We start from the raw sequence: 14,390 nt of genomic DNA on the forward strand, positions 1-14,390 counted from the left end.
ACATTTTGTCATTGTTGTTGTTGTTTCCTTTGATTTTGCCTCCAGATCTCTCTGCATCAAAGTAGTAAGATTAAAAAAATATTGTACCTCAGTACTTCTTCACTGAAGTTGAATGGATCAAGCTGGGACCTGTCAATTTCACTGGAAACATAGTTGGGAACATTAGAAACTGGTCTTTTGTACAAAAGTGGTCTTTAACACACATTTAACAATACTAAACATCTTTATCATGTTTAACATTATTGTTCTTTTCCCAGATGAAATTGACAACACTGATCTCGCTGTGACAGCATCACTGTGACTCTTGCAGTGAAAATTTACTTTCCACTATCCCTAAAATATTTGTTAAATAACTTAAAAGATGATCAGTACTATAGAAAATGATACTTATATGTACTATTACTTATACTACATTTTAAGTGTTTTCACTACATTATTACTATACATAATGACTGGAAGCTCAAACTTTCAGAAACTGACAGCTCTAACTTTTACTTCACTGTCCTATAACTAAAATATCTTACCTTGATCCTGTGTCCCTGAAGTTGACACTGTCATCTTTGGACCTGTCACTTTTAATTGAAACACCACTGGATGTTGAGGAGACTGGTTTTTCTTTATCAAGAGACCTTAAAAAAATATTTAACATTTTTATGTTTTCAATTTTCTTTTATTCATGTTCTTTTTTGTCTTCAAATCTCTCTGCATCAAATTAGGAAAATTAAAAAAATATCATCCCTCAGTACTTCTCCAATGAAGTTGTCACTTTTGCTGAAAACATAGTTGGAAACATGTGAAACTGGTCTTTTGTACAAAAGTGGTCTTTAACACACAGTGAAAAATCCTAAACATCTTTATCATGTTTACCATTATCGTTCTTTTCCCAGATGAAATTGACAACACTGATCTCACTGTGACAGCATCACTGTGACTCTTGCAGTGGAAATCTACTTTCCACAATCTCCTAAATATTTTTCAAAGGACTTAAAAGATTATCAGTACCCTAGAAAATTATACTTATTAATTATAATAGTTTCATATTGTTTTCAGTTCATCCTTATTAAACATAATGACTGAAAACTCAAACTTTCAGAAACTGACAGCTCTAACTTTTACTTCACTTTCCTATAACTAAAATATCCTACCTTGATCCTGTGTCCCTGAAGTTGACACTGTCATCCTTGGACCTGTCACTTTTAATGGAAACACCACTGGATGTTGAGGAGACTGTTTTTTCTTTCTCAAGTGACCTTAAAAACACATTTTAGATATTTATTTTTCAATTTTCTTTCATTAATTTTCTTTTTGTCTCCAGATCTCTCTGCATCAAAGCAGTAATATTAAAAAATATATATTGTACCTCAGTACTTCTTCACTGAAGTTGAATGGATCAAGCTGGGACCTGTCACTTTTACTGGAAACATAGATGGGAACATGAGAAACTGGTCTTTTGTACTGAAGTGGTTTTCAACAGACATTTAAAAATACTGTGACAGCATCACTGTGACTCTTGCAGAAACACTTATATAAACAGATTTGTTCCTCAGTGGTACAGAAGTGAGGGCTTTCACTCGGTTACTGATATTTAGAATTCTGTCCTAACTCCTAAGAACATTTTGGAGCGGTCCAGACCTGTGATCATGAACAGCTAAGATAAGTAATTAGTATCAAAGGTTATTAGTGTAGTGGAGTTTAAAGTACAACAAATACTACTCAGCTGTAATAAAATCTGAGTATAATATACTGTGAGGTATCGGAAATAGAAGAACTCAAGTAAAGTACAAAGCTCCATAATGTTACCGTAGTACATTTTACATTAAAAGGTTTAACTTTATCTGTTAGATCTGTTATAAGATGTAAACATTCTCTATAAGAAATGAATATATACATATAGTAACATCCAAACACCCTGAAGACTAGGATACTTTTTATTTTCCTTTGCAGATTTCTCACATTGTTATAGAACACATAATAAGAAAAAAACAATGTAGTATTCACATAGTACCTTGTTAAAGAAATTAAAGTTTCATTTATTTGCAGCTTATGTGTTATGCTGCTTGTGCATACATAGAAACTTAAAATGTGAAGACAACTTTATACATCAATCCTACACATCATAGGCAACGTGAAACTTAAACATGGACAGGTAATAACCAGCAAGTTCAGGGTAACCAAGAACTTTCATTGATATTATTGTAATATATATAATATATTATTATAGAATAAGTAGTTTAGCTTGCACATTGTGATTTAGCTTTCACTTCCTGATTGAGCAAAGACTAAGCTGAGAAACAAAGTTCAACCTACCCGTCAGATGATGTAGCCATGGCCCTGTCCTTTGATATGTTGGTTTTCCATTGAGTTCTGCATGTTTTGTTTTTAATCCATTGATTGGATTTTATTTCTTAGTTACAGAATTCATAATAAATAAATCTGTCCAGACAGAGTAGAACCTTCTTTAAGAATAAAAAGAAATCATTAATTTGCTTCATACAAGTTTACTGTGGGAGGGCAGAATCAGTGGTCAATGATTAATAAAATCAACTGTAAAGTTATCAACTCGACTTTGACATGTAACTTAGAACAGATCAAATATGGCGGCTTGTGCTGCATTAATGAGTCTAACAGAGGTGGTAAGCAAAGACAATGTATGTCTAAAATAAAAAAATATATATTTTTCCACAAAACCATAACTGAGTATTACATAGATAAAGAGGACAGTTATCAGTAATTAGAAATCATCAGCCCAGCAATGTGTTCTGGTTTGGAGTTGCTCAGTTTCAATTTAAACATGTCCTGTACTGTAGCATATATGTAGATTGTGTTATCTAAAGAAACAAGAAAGCCAGCAAGTTACTAAATTCACATTAAATGTAAGTTCACAAGATGGATCAGTCTTACCAGTATAATAGTGATAATATGCTACTTCTGTTAGCTATATCCATAGTTTGCAATCACATAATCCAAGAGCTACACACACACACAGACACACATACACATTAATGAACAAATATATCTGAATATCTGCTCTCAGACTCTCATTCACTCGTTTTTCTAGGCTGTAGAGCAGGGTTATGAATTAGTAGAAGTGAAGGGTGCTGAAAGCCCTTACTTTCATTCATTTACAAAATGTGCAGGTTATATCATATTTAAATATTTTAAATTCTTGAAGTGTTAAAGCTGGCCTGATGTGGAACTCAGACTCAAGAACATCCAACAAGTTGACCCTTTTGATAAATGGGGTTTACAGTAGGGAACCAAACAGGCTGGTAAAACAAGGCTTGAGCGACATGTTAAAGTTTGTTGTTTTGTGTTTTGACTTAAAAAAGTAAAGTAGAATAAATCATGTCAACTGAAGATTTTGGGCCAGTCTTCTCATCTCCAAAGGAGTTTGATACTCAAGCCTTGGTTTAGGGTTGAAATAAGAATTTGCTTTAGGTTGGGATTAGGGTTAGTGGTTGAGATAAAGCATTTAGTAAAGGTCAGGGTGAAGGGTTAGAATGTGATATTTAATGAATGCCCTCAAGCTGCTTTTCTACTAAAATCTTAGTGCCCTAGTTGTGCCTCTTCTGTCTCATTTCATGATTATGCTTATTTTTGGCTGTTAGAATAAGCTGTTGCGCAGCGTTGAAGAGGATTCCACTGATTCAGAACTTCCTAGACACCTGCTACTTTCTGAAAAACAGTACATGTTTAGACATGAGCTTTTATTGCAGTAGTGGGTTTAAGTAAAAAAAAAAAAAAAAAAACACGAAAATGCTCCATTAAATAGATAGTTTTTTTGTGTGATTATGTTTTTGAGGTTCGTCAGTTTAAAATCAGTGACATTCACAAAGTCCCATTTCTCCATTCATCAAACCCACACAAACATTCATTCAGTTTCAGGCTTGCACAAGCAGCTCTCTAATCAAAACAGATCTTCAGGGACAGAAACAGATCCAGACAGGGAGCGTGAGGCTCTCTGAATGTGTTGCCAATTAGCAGCAGAAGGTCAATAGGACGGTGTAAGAGAAGCACAAACAGGAAAGATTCTGAATGAACCGAACGCAGCTGTTGTTTTATCAGGTCTCTGATGTGGGCCCACAACTAAATGTTTTATTGTGAGTTCTTCAGCACCTTCAAAGATTTGGTCAAGAATTAGGTTTATAGTAACAATGAAGCCGCTTGAATTCTAGAAGCTTCCTGCTTCTAGTCTTTCTAGTACATCAGGTTCAACCACAGTAACCATGTATCTGTCCCTCCATCTCACTGGACCTGTAGACTGAAGACTGATAAGAGGACTGAACAAAACTATGATTTGTCAAAAAAAAGGTTAATTTTAAGAGGTTCAGGAGACAAGGAGGGAGAACAAAGAACTAAACAGAAATAAGAACTTGTGAGCCAGAATTTTCTGAGTGATGTAGACAGGATCAGAGAGGGCAATAAACAGGGACGGCGATGACGGGAAACGAGCAGGAGACTCTGGCTAATGGAGGTAGGGAATTATACAACAAGTATACAAAAAAACAAAGCAGACTGAGGGGAACCAGGAGCGGCATAATGCAAACAAAAAACAAAACAAAACAGGGCTTGGGTACAAAAACAGAACGACACTAAAACACAGTTTGATGAGGCAGAGTTCAAATTCCAAAGTCCAAATATCAGAGACGGTGGAAAACAGCAAGGCCGGTGTAGACAGTGATCAGATCTACAGTCCACAATCTAAAAGACTAATCAGGGACAGAACAGGTCCAGGTCTACAATACAGACAGGTGAAGAACAACTGCTGGAGAGTGGTTTCTGAGGAGTGAAGTCAGGGAGGTGTCTAAATAGAAAGACAAAACACAGGTGGAACAGATCAGGCAATCGGGGCCGAGGAGGGTGGAGAGAGTGGACAGGTGAACCAGAAGAGTAATCAGAGAGAGCAGAGGGGAGAAACTCAGAACAGGAAATGGACCATTTATGGCAGGGACAAAAAAATGAAACTTAAAACAGAGTGACAGAAAAACGACAGAAGAAGAGGGAGACAGACAAAAACAGGAGGTGAGAGACAGACAGGAACAGGGACAGAAAGAGAAGGAGAGAGAACAGGAACTGGGAAAAGGACAGCCAGGGAGCGTGACTGAAATCTACACAAAAACATAACACAATGATTTTCAATTTTATTGTTGTTTTATTCCCAGAACACAGAAAAAAATATAAAATATTTAAACAATATTAATATACCATTGAAAAAAAGACAATTTTCAAATTAATGGCAGCAACACATTTTAAAAAAGCTAAAACACACATTGAACATTACACACATACAAACAGGTGTATTCATTTTAGCTCAAAAAACACAGAACTATTTATTTAATCTAGGCATTTTACAAGCATTAAATGTTAAAAGGAGACTATATTGTTGTACAAGCAGACTAAGCGCATAGTTTTTATCATTGACAAAGCATTTTTTTATGTTTCAGTGACTACACAAATCTTCCAAAGTTAGATCCTCTTTGCATCCATGTATCATATTAAACTAGAAAAATTTGTGAGTCTGTTATCACAGGAGCATAGTTCTCTACTAACAAACCATATCTTTTTATATTTATATATATAGCTTTATTTTATAACTATTACCTTGAAACATCAGTAAAAATGTCAATTTACACTTTAATAAAAAAAAACTATACATAAATACTAAGAAATGAGATGAAGAAAAGTAAATAAAACTGTGCTGCCCTGTTTCAGAATGATACTGTAAACACGATGTGTGAAAAAAGTTGTATTTCTTGACATGTTAAGTATCCAGTGATCACTACAGTTTATTTTTTATTTTACTCACACAAAGTCACACAGCCCCTTTTAAACCAGAAGCCTGGAAACAGTGGTTCTGTGAATTTGACTTGAAATTCATGAATGAGCTCCTGCTTTCCTGAAGAAATACTGGAATATCTCAGAATACCACTTTCTGTATCCAGTAACACTGCTATTTTTTCACAACAAGGCTTTTCAATAGTTTGGGAGAACTTCCCATGTATGGCAGTGTATCCAGTCTTGGAGCAGAGCAGACTCCAAGACATGTCATTGGATCCTAGGCCACCACTTCTGTCCCATTTTCTACCTACATCTTTATATGTCACTGCGATGCCAACCGTGCCTTTCCATTCTACCTCCCAGTAGCAGATTCCCGTCAGGCCCTCATCACACTCACATAACACCTGACTCCTTTTGAATCTGTCTGAGTTGTCAGGTCGTGACACCCTCTCCTCCACCCTCTTTAAAGTTCTTACTTTCCTGTTTCCTTCAGACAGAACGAGCCTCTTGCCGGCTGTGTTTTCATCAAACTTCAGATTTACACCATCTAACAACAACAAACACCCACATCAGTGTGGTAAGAAAACTTCAACAATTTACACAAGACTAAAAAAAATTTACATTTTAAGAATGGTAGATATAATTTGTGATTTTTCAATTTTATGATCAAAGTATATATCATAAAAAATAAAATAAAAAATAAAATAAAAACCAGTTCCAATAAAATACTTACACTTCTTCAGCCCTGGCTTTAACCGATGCTCTCCACCATAGTCAAAACTGCAAAACATAAAACAGAAGTGTTGTCACAAAAAATACAATATACTGTAATGAAAAGTCTTAAATCTTTCTTGGAGGTAAGGAAAGCTAGCTCAGCTACTAAAGGTAATATGTGCAAAGTTATCGCTGGTTCAATGAAAATTAATATCAGAAAGTGATTAGGAAAAGCGCCCTCATTGTGAATAAGCCAAGAGGAGGTGTCTGGGGAAATACCACAATACACAGGCAAATGTTTCGACTAACAGTAACTCAGTTATCGCACCATACCCTGACAACCAGCTGCAAATGGTTAAGCAGGAGGTGGACAAGACATTTTCACAAGTGACTTAGGTCGCAAGCCCAACTTCAGAAATGTCCCTTTCTGTTATCCATGTCAAAATGTTTCTCTTCTCAGTTAAAATGTCATCCAGCTTTCATTACCAAAGGATTCACTAATTGTAAACTTGCAGTAGAAGCCAATAAGGGAATTACCAGACACTAGATTTCTAAAGAACATTTGGTCTGTTTTCCTAGTTTGTGGAAAGACAAAGAGCAGCATATTGACAAAAGAGAAACAAATCTACGCTAGTTCATTCAGATCAGCTCCAAAAAATCTAGAATTATTGATGTGGTGGAGTTTCTAGTTTTACATCAGTTGCCTTTAAAGGGGAAATTAGATGTTTTTGCTGATATGTCAGAAGGGGTAAGTGGACTTTTCTTACCCCTACTTGAAAAGACCCCCATTTGACTCAAATTGTGAAAACCATTTCCCCAAAACAATACTTGCAAAATGGGTTCATCTGCATAACGAGTAACATTGTATCTGAAACAATTGTAAAAGAAACAGGACAAAAGCAGTTCACCAACAAATTAGATGGAAAAGGAATCCTAGAGGAAAAGAGAATATTTTGATAGCTATTTGCTTTGTTAATGAAGAAGCAATGGAAATAAAAGAACAATCACTTGTAATTGCCACCGCAAATTCAGTTGATGCATCATTACTGATATCATTCTGTCTGAGCTGACCAAGGTGGGTCAAAGCCTGAGTCTGACTAGGATTTGAAGTGAAGTGTATCATGAGGCCTCCATGATGCCAAGAAGGCATGGTGTCCAGTGGGTGTTGCAAGAAAAACCTGGCTGCAAGGTGCTGTATGTGCACTGCCTGAACCATTGATGGCATCTTGTTGTCCACAAGTAAGCTATCAGAGACTTCTTTAATACATGCAATACCCTCTAAAATGTTTTCTGTAAACCCACTGTTGCCACACAATACACAGGTGCAAAACCAAAACAATTGCTGGATTAAAGGTGGACATGATATTTAGCAACTGTTGCTGTCATTGTTGGTTCACTTGAAGACATCAGATCAGTCCTTGCACAAATTGACACTACAAAGACTTGTTGAGCAGAAATACTCATGGAGGCTGTCTGGCTACAAAGTTTTGTGTTCATCGTCCATCTAATTCACAAAGGTCTGTAATGGATAGTTAGTGTAAAGCTGTTTATTTAACTGTGTGTCACATTTGAAACTTCTACCTCCATGTGCAAAAAAAACTCTGTCTTAAGGAACATCTTAACTGATCACAGATGAAAAATGGTGCACAATCGCAAGGGTCACGTTACAGTGTGCACTTTTGTAATTGTGGCTAATGATCAAAGAAGATCTTGTAAAACTGTAGGATTATGTATCCCAGTGTTTGGTTTAATAATACATATTTTTAAAAAAAGCAGTAGAGTCACTGCTCCTCCCCATCTAGAGGAGTCAGCTGAGGTGGCTTGGGCATTTGTTTTGGATGCCCCCAGAACGCCTCGCCAGTTAAATACTTAAAACAATCTTTGCCTGCTGTACACCATATGGGAAAAACCATAAAGATGGAAGTGATAATACTATGGCTCCACTTAGATGATAAAACATAGGATAAGGTTAAAGGTGAAAAGATTAATTAAATATTAAATTATGTAATGATGTTTTAAATAAATACAGTGAACTGTCACAATATTACAAACCACTTTTGATATAATTCTGGTAAGAATTACATACGTAAAACGTAAGTAAACGTAAGTTTAGTCTAATCACAAATAAGTGGTTTTCTTGTCCATTTTCTAATTTGTTAAATCTTGTGTAGATGTACTCTCAGTAGGTATAATCTGCTCTTAAAATGCAGACATTTTAACTTACCACAGTTTCAAACTTGAAAATTCAGATAACTCCTTCATCCCATTAACTCCTGGGTGATTGTAACTCAGATCCAGCTCTTTCAGAACAGAGGCCTTGTTGGACTTAAGAGCTGAGGACAGAGACGAACAGCCTTTCTCTGTCACCTGACAACCCGCCAGCCTGCAAATCAAAAATACACACATATGATCTTTAAAACATTTGAAAAACATATAATATAGTAACAGTAATAATAGTATAATAATAGCATAATGTGTGAACAGGTTGCATGTAGTCAAGTATGTAGTATCAGTAACCCCAGTTTTCCCCTGGTGAGTCAGTGCAAATGACTGAATGAGAAGAAATGTTGAAGTGTCTGTGTGAAGACCCATTTGATTTTAACTAAGCATCACATACAATCTAATTGTCATACAATGATAATGAGATTAGATTATTATTTTGAGTTACTTTTTTTCTCTTCACAATAAAATGTTAGTAAATGAAGTGTACACTCACTTGAGCTTCTCCAGTTTGCAGTTCAGGCTCTTCAGGCCATTAGCAATGAACTCCACACCTGAATCCAAAAAGTCATTATGGCTCAAGTCCAGCTCTGTGAGGTTAGAACATGCTGTGAGGACAGAAGATGTCAGGCCTTTGCAGGCTTCCTCAGTAAGCTCACACCAACTCAGCCTGTGAACAAAATTGTGATCATAAAACCTGTGAGAAACATTCACTGTGAAAAAGGTACAAAGATACTAGTGGAGCAAACTTGTGCTCTCTCATTCCTAACCTGGTCAAGTAAGGAGCACCAGAAATAAGAAGACAATCTCTGACTATGTTAAATTGTTTAAATTTGGGAAAATATGTCTGTGTTGCTACACATGGGAATGTTACTGCTGTCAGTTGTTTTTTTTATTGTTTACATTGGACCAACTTGTGCTGTAGATTGTCCAAGTGATTAGAAAAGGTATGAGGATTATTTGTACTGTAGATGTACCATTTTGGCCCAACCTTAGTCCATGTATACTTTTGACAACAGTTGGACCAGCATAGGACCAGAAGATGACTCTCTCACAGGAGATATATAGACATGATCCTACATGGGTATTAAAGGGCAGAGTCTAAAAAAGCATAAGAAAACATGGCTGGATCCAGTTTATCATCCTAGCAAAAGAGTAAACACATACTTGAATTTGTAGTCATTTAGATTACAATACGGTGGAATGGTAAACTGAGCAAAGATTTTTTTGTCACATGCCAGGATTATGTAATGATAACATGTTTTGCCAAAGTTTGCTGATGTGAAATACGGAGTACTTCAGGGCTCGGCTCTTGGTCCTCTCCTCTTTTCTTTCTATATTTCATAGACGGCCCAAATTATACGCAGTCAATGAATTCATTTTTACCTTTATGTCACCGTTTCGGCCTGGCATCAGCCCAAGCTGAGGATTTCCCTCACTTCTCCACCTCACTCTGCCTCTGGACTCCGCCCACCAGCCCATTCTCTCCCTCTGCTCACAGCAATCAGCTGAACATTGGACTCACCTGTGCCCACTTTCCCCTACAAAACTCTCCTCAGCCCTTTCCCCTCTGTCAGTTCGTCGTCGCTCCCCAACCAGTCTCCAGTCTGTGTTTCCCGTGCCTGCTAAACCTGCCTGTTCCTGCTCATCCCCCTCAGCCCTGTCTGCTTCCCCCTTGGATTCCCTGGACTTTGTTCCCCCTCTGAATTCTGGACGTTATTACCTGTGTTCCACGTGAGTGTTTTCCTGACCTTGTGCAGTGGTTTTGTTTTGTCCTTTGATCCCTGAGTTGTTACTTTGTTCTCGTGTTTCTGCCTGTTTTTGTAGTGTCTGTTGACACCCTCCTTAGTTTCCCTTGATTTTGTAGTTTTCAGTAATAAATCCCGTTTAAGTTCATTCCTGCCTCGTCCCCCTCCTTAAATTGTGACACTTTACGCAGATGATATACAGTTTACCGTCCCTGTGAAGGCTAATCCTTCTGAGATTGCTAAAACAGAGTCCTGCTTCTCTGCTTTAAAAAGCTGGATGTCTGGTAATTTTTTCCCTTCTAAATTCAGATAAAACTTGAACAGATGTTGATTAGTGGCATGCTCCAACAATCTCACAAGTTTGACCAGTTAACCCTCTTGACAACTGTGTGATTTCTCAGAGCTTGACAGCCAACAGTCTTGGATAATGCAGAGCTTTTGTCTCCTGTCTGTCCCCAGAGTTAAATAAAAAATCAGCAGTCTGAACAGCCTTTTCCCACAATGCCCCCCTCCTTTAGGATAACCTCTATGCAGACAGATAGTCTCACTCTGTAGTGGTTTTTGAATATCCATAGCTATTTTCTTATTTGTCATTCATATTGCGATCATGTTGTCCCCCCGTGTGGTTTCAGATCCTGCTTTGCTTAAACCATATGCAACACCTGCCCTTTGTCCTGCTTTGGCATCATCTCCCATTTTCATAAATTTGTACAACATAAAAAAAATGATATTTTCAAAAGTAATTATATTTGAAGGTACTTACAAAGTGGTTTTGGAGACTTTGACCACTGGCAGCATTCCCAGAAGAACCTTCTCTGACTTCAGGTACTTTTTCAGATCAAACACATCAAGTTTCTCATCTGATGTCAACAGCACAAAAGTCAGAGCTGACCACTGAGCAGCAGAAAACTTTTCAAATTCTTTTGTTTCTGACTGCAGGTACTTTTTCACTTCTTTCACAAGAGAGTGGTCATTCAGTTCATTCAGACAGTAGAAGAGGTTGAGGTTTTTCTCTGCACTTTTATCATCATTCTTCTCTTTTCTGATCTTCTCTTTGATGAACTTAATTGTTTTCTTGTTGGTCTCTTTAGCATTTCCTGTCTTTTTCAGCAGTCCTTGAAAAAGAATTTGATTAGTTTCCAGAGACAGGCCAAGCAGGAAGCGAAGAAACAGGTCATAGTCTCCATGTTCACTGTTTAAGGCCTTGTTCACTGCTGTCTTGTAGAAGTCTATTGTAGGCAAGTCTGCATTTGTTGAAGCAGGTATGGTTAGCAGATTTTGACCTTCTTCATTGAATGTGTAAAATGCATAAAACGCTGCTAGAAACTCTTGAATGCTCATATGTGCAAAGCAGAACAGTTTCTGTTGGTAAAGCCCACAGCCATCTCGTTTGATTTGGGTGAATAACCCTGAGAACACGGCAGCATTTGTGATGTCAATACCACACTCCTTGAGTTTTTCTTCAGTGAAGAGTAGGTTCCCTTTCTCAAGCTCAGTAAAAGCAAGTTTTGACAAAGACAGGATTGTTTCCTTGTTCCTTGTGTTCCAGCAGGAATCTGTCTCAGAACCATCAGCTGCCTCATCTCTATACTTAACATTAGCCTGTCTGCACTGCAGCAGAAGAAGGTGGATGTACATATCAGTCAGAGTCTTGGGCATCCCTTCATCTTGGTTTCGACTCACAAAGTCCTCCAAGACTTCTGAAGTGATCCAACAGAAGACCGGGATGTGACACATGATGTAAAGGCTCCTTGATTTTTTGACATTTGATAAGATTTGCTCAGCCAGGTGTTTATCACTGAATCTCTTCCTGAAGTACTGTTCTTTCTGGTCATCATTGAATCCTCGGACCTCTGTAACCCGGTCAACTTTATCACCAGGGATATGATTTGATGCTGCAGGACGGGAGGTGATCCAGATTTGAGCTTCAGGAAGCAGGTTCCCTTGGATAAGATTGGTCAGTAGAACTTTAACTGAGGTTGGTTTTGTCATATCTGTCCACACTGTGTTTTCACTGAAGTCAAGGTCAAGGCGACATTCATCGTATCCATCAAGAACAACCAGAATTTTGTATTTGTTGTAGTCTTTTATTTCTGATGTTTCCATAGCTGGGAAGAACTGATGAATGAGTTCCTCAAGACTGTGTTCTCTTTCTTTTTTCAAATTCAGCTCCCGGAATGGAAGTGGAAATGTGTAATATATGTTTTCATTGGCTTTACCCTCAGCCCAGTCCAGCATGTACTTCAATGATGCAAATGTTTTTCCAATGCCTGCCATTCCGTTTGTTAGCACAGTTCTGATGGGTTTGTTTTCTCCAGATGTATCTTTAAAGATGTCATGATATTTAATGGGTGTTTCCTGTTTTTTGAACTTCGCATCTTGAACTTGTCTGGTTTCACTCTGAACATTGACCTCTCCTTTCTCTCCCTCTATGATGTAGAGATCTGTGAAGATGTCATTTAGAAGAGCAGAGGTTTTCTGCCTATCAATCCCCTCACACACCTTGGTGAATTGATCTTTCAGCTGAGTTTTAAGCTTCCGTTGGCTTGCAACATCAGGTTTCTCTGTAAGAAAATATTATGATATGGGATATAAGAATAGGTTATTAACAAAAAATATTATAGAACTTGTTGTGTCTATTACAACTTATAAAGACAACAGAATGTTCGGCTGCCTTGTTATTCTTTAGAAGATTGGCGACAACAAAAAGAGAGCTTAAGGAGTATGGCCTGTGTTGTTAAAAATAGAAGAATTTGACACCGTCAATAAAGACTGATTGAACTGTACCTTTCTGCAAATAGTGTGAGTGATGACAGAAAAGTCCCCACTTATCTCAGCTTAAAGAGTAGTAAAACAAGCTGCTACATAATCCATTAGCTCTAGAAAAGTCCTCATATCAAACATTTCAAATTGTTGTGCAAACAAATCACCTGAGCCCCAAACCAATGGTATCTGATAGTAGAGAGATTTCGTTTTTCACAACAGAAACCAGTCTAAGGATGAGAGCATCACTGATTATATTGCTAAATTGCGCAAACTTTCTCAGTTTTGTGAATTTGGAGTGGGACTATATGATGAACAGAATGGGCTTTGGGATGCATAGTCAAAGCACACAGAAGAGGCTGCTGTCAGAGAAATGTCTTACACTGGAAAAAGCACTATTACAGTGTTGAAAGAAGAAGCAAAGAGATGCTTTGGAAATACAAAAAAAGAGTGTGGAGAGTAAAGTGGATCAGTCTGATACAGATGTTCTGGCTTGCTTAGAGCTACACAGTATCACTGAAGAAGAAAACAAAGAGATCATTAGGCTCAGCCCCAGAAGTGTCTGGTGTAAAATTAAAGATGAAGTTAGACACAGGATCAGTCTATCAGGGGGGTATCACTCAGCTAGTAAAAACTATACTAAGCTCATAGGTTACAGTACTCAGACCTGCATATTTGTTTTCAATTCAATTCAGTTCAGTTTTATTTGTATAGAGCCAATTTACAACAGAAGTTATCTCAAGACACTTTACAGTGGAAGGTTTAAGACCTTACAGAAAATATTTATACAAAAAATTATAGAGAAAACCCAACAGTGGCAGTGGAAAGGCAACAGTGGAGAGGAAAACTCCCTTTAGAGGAAGAAACCTCCAGCAAAACCAGGCTCATTGTGGGCGGCCACCTGCCTCGACCGGTTGGGGTGATTGGAAAGAGAAGAGAGAAAAGAACAGCAGGCAATAAAGACAACAACAAGCACCAAGAACATTGGGCAAGTCAACTGGATTCTGGAGATGTACAACTCCAGGCCGAGGATACCTTCAGAAAAGTACAGAGAGAGGGAGACAGAGAGAAGAAATACAACTACAGGAGAGAGAAGACACAAAGTTAATGACATGCAATGGTGGCATTTGCATTGATACGGGAGGAAGGAGAGAGGAGAGAAGCTCA

The 14,390-nt window shown here is 37.6% G+C and overlaps 1 protein-coding gene across 1 annotated transcript in view; it reads right to left on the bottom strand.

The window, feature by feature from the left end:
- LOC113167168 (NLR family CARD domain-containing protein 3-like) overlaps positions 1 to 14,390 on the bottom strand; it is an 88,262-nt gene that overhangs the window by 68,635 nt on the left and 5,237 nt on the right. Inside the window, exons 2-3 of the mRNA XM_026367582.1 lie at positions 11,224 to 13,024; positions 9,209 to 9,382 (exon numbers count right to left, since the gene is read on the bottom strand). Of these exons, the coding sequence (XP_026223367.1) occupies positions 9,209 to 9,382; positions 11,224 to 13,024 (1,975 nt within the window). The remainder of the gene's footprint in view (positions 1 to 9,208; positions 9,383 to 11,223; positions 13,025 to 14,390) is intronic.

The sequence above is a fragment of the Anabas testudineus genome, chromosome 7, assembly GCF_900324465.2.
Source record: "Anabas testudineus chromosome 7, fAnaTes1.2, whole genome shotgun sequence".
In the NCBI taxonomy this organism is placed as follows: Eukaryota; Metazoa; Chordata; class Actinopteri; order Anabantiformes; family Anabantidae; genus Anabas; species Anabas testudineus.